This window comes from Pan troglodytes, chromosome 4 (assembly GCF_028858775.2).
Source record: "Pan troglodytes isolate AG18354 chromosome 4, NHGRI_mPanTro3-v2.0_pri, whole genome shotgun sequence".
NCBI lineage: Eukaryota > Metazoa > Chordata > Mammalia > Primates > Hominidae > Pan > Pan troglodytes.
Genome location: NC_072402.2, coordinates 10,273,251 through 10,274,825, shown reverse-complemented (window position 1 = coordinate 10,274,825; position 1,575 = coordinate 10,273,251). Strand labels below are relative to the sequence as shown.

Genomic DNA, 1,575 nt, shown 5'->3' with positions numbered 1-1,575 from the left:
AAGAAGCAAATTGATGCTAGAGTATCTCCTCCTTATTTGACTGTCTCAGAACTAAATAGAGAAAGCAGTGACATAAACAAATGTACACCACCTTCCTGCCCCATGCCTTTATTGTTAGTCTTCTTCCCCAGAGGAGTCCTGATCTAATTGAAGAGCGTGAACAACCCAACCTGTCCAAAACTCTATAACTTCATTATTTTTTAAGTAAATAATTTTTTATTCCTAAAATGCTAGAGTCTCACCTCATTATCTATTTTCTTCTTGCAGTGATACAATTTCTTCTTGGGATTTTCACAAATGGCATCATTGTGGTGGTGAATGGCATTGACTTGATCAAGCACAGAAAAATGGCTCCGCTGGATCTCCTTCTTTCTTGTCTGGCAGTTTCTAGAATTTTTCTGCAGTTGTTCATCTTCTACGTTAATGTGATTGTTATCTTCTTCATAGAATTCATCATGTGTTCTGCGAATTGTGCAATTCTCTTATTTGTAAATGAATTGGAACTTTGGCTTGCCACATGGCTCGGCGTTTTCTATTGTGCCAAGGTTGCCAGCGTCCGTCACCCACTCTTCATCTGGTTGAAGATGAGGATATCCAAGCTGGTCCCATGGATGATCCTGGGGTCTCTGCTATATGTATCTATGATTTGTGTTTTCCATAGCAAATATGCAGGGTTTATGGTCCCACACTTCTTAAGGAACTTTTTCTCCCAAAATGCCACAATTCAAAAAGAAGATACACTGGCTATACAGATTTTCTCTTTTGTTGCTGAGTTCTCAGTGCCATTGCTTATCTTCCTTGTTGCTGTTTTGCTCTTGATTTTCTCTCTGGGGAGGCACACCCGGCAAATGAGAAACACAGTGGCGGGCAGCAGGGTTCCTGGCAGGGGTGCACCCATCAGCGCGTTGCTGTCTATCCTGTCCTTCCTGATCCTCTACTTCTCCCACTGCATGATAAAAGTTTTTCTCTCTTCTCTAAAGTTTCACGTCAGAAGGTTCATCTTTCTGTTCTTCATCCTTGTGATTGGTATGTACCCTTCTGGACACTCTCTCATCTTAATTTTAGGAAATCCTAAATTGAAACAAAATGCAAAAAAGTTCCTCCTCCACAGTAAGTGCTGTCAGTGAGAGAGAAGTTGGATCAGTTCAAAGAACCCATGATTCAATGATTTACCCATGCCTGCCATACTTCCCTCAGCCAGACAAAGCAGCCTGTTCATAAATATACAACATGTCCCCTTCAGGCCTGTTTATCCAGCCTGAGGTATTTCTGTGGATATGCTACTTTTTCAAGCAGTTAAACTGATTTTGAAAGCACAACATATGTTGATGGATTACATCAATTTCAATATCCTGGTAGTGATATTGTACTATCATCTTGCAAGTTGTTACCATTGGGAAAACTGAGTAAATGGTTCAGGGTCTTTCTGTATTCCTTCTTACAAATGCATTCAAATCTACAATTATTTCAAAATTAAAAGTTTGATGAAAAAGAAAAGCACTTGTTTGAACTCGTGATGTCAGAAGGACACATGAATGCTGTATGGTCCATGAATATCTGACGCCTCGTCTTCGA

General features: G+C 40.1%; 1 protein-coding gene across 1 annotated transcript; it reads left to right on the top strand.

Annotated features, from left to right (window-relative positions):
• Positions 1-227: 227 nt before the first annotated feature.
• On the top strand, positions 228-1,127 carry TAS2R1 (taste 2 receptor member 1). Its single transcript, NM_001009100.1, is given in 1 exon segment — positions 228-1,127. A coding segment is annotated over 1 exon segment (900 nt).
• The last annotated feature ends 448 nt before the right edge of the window (positions 1,128-1,575 follow it).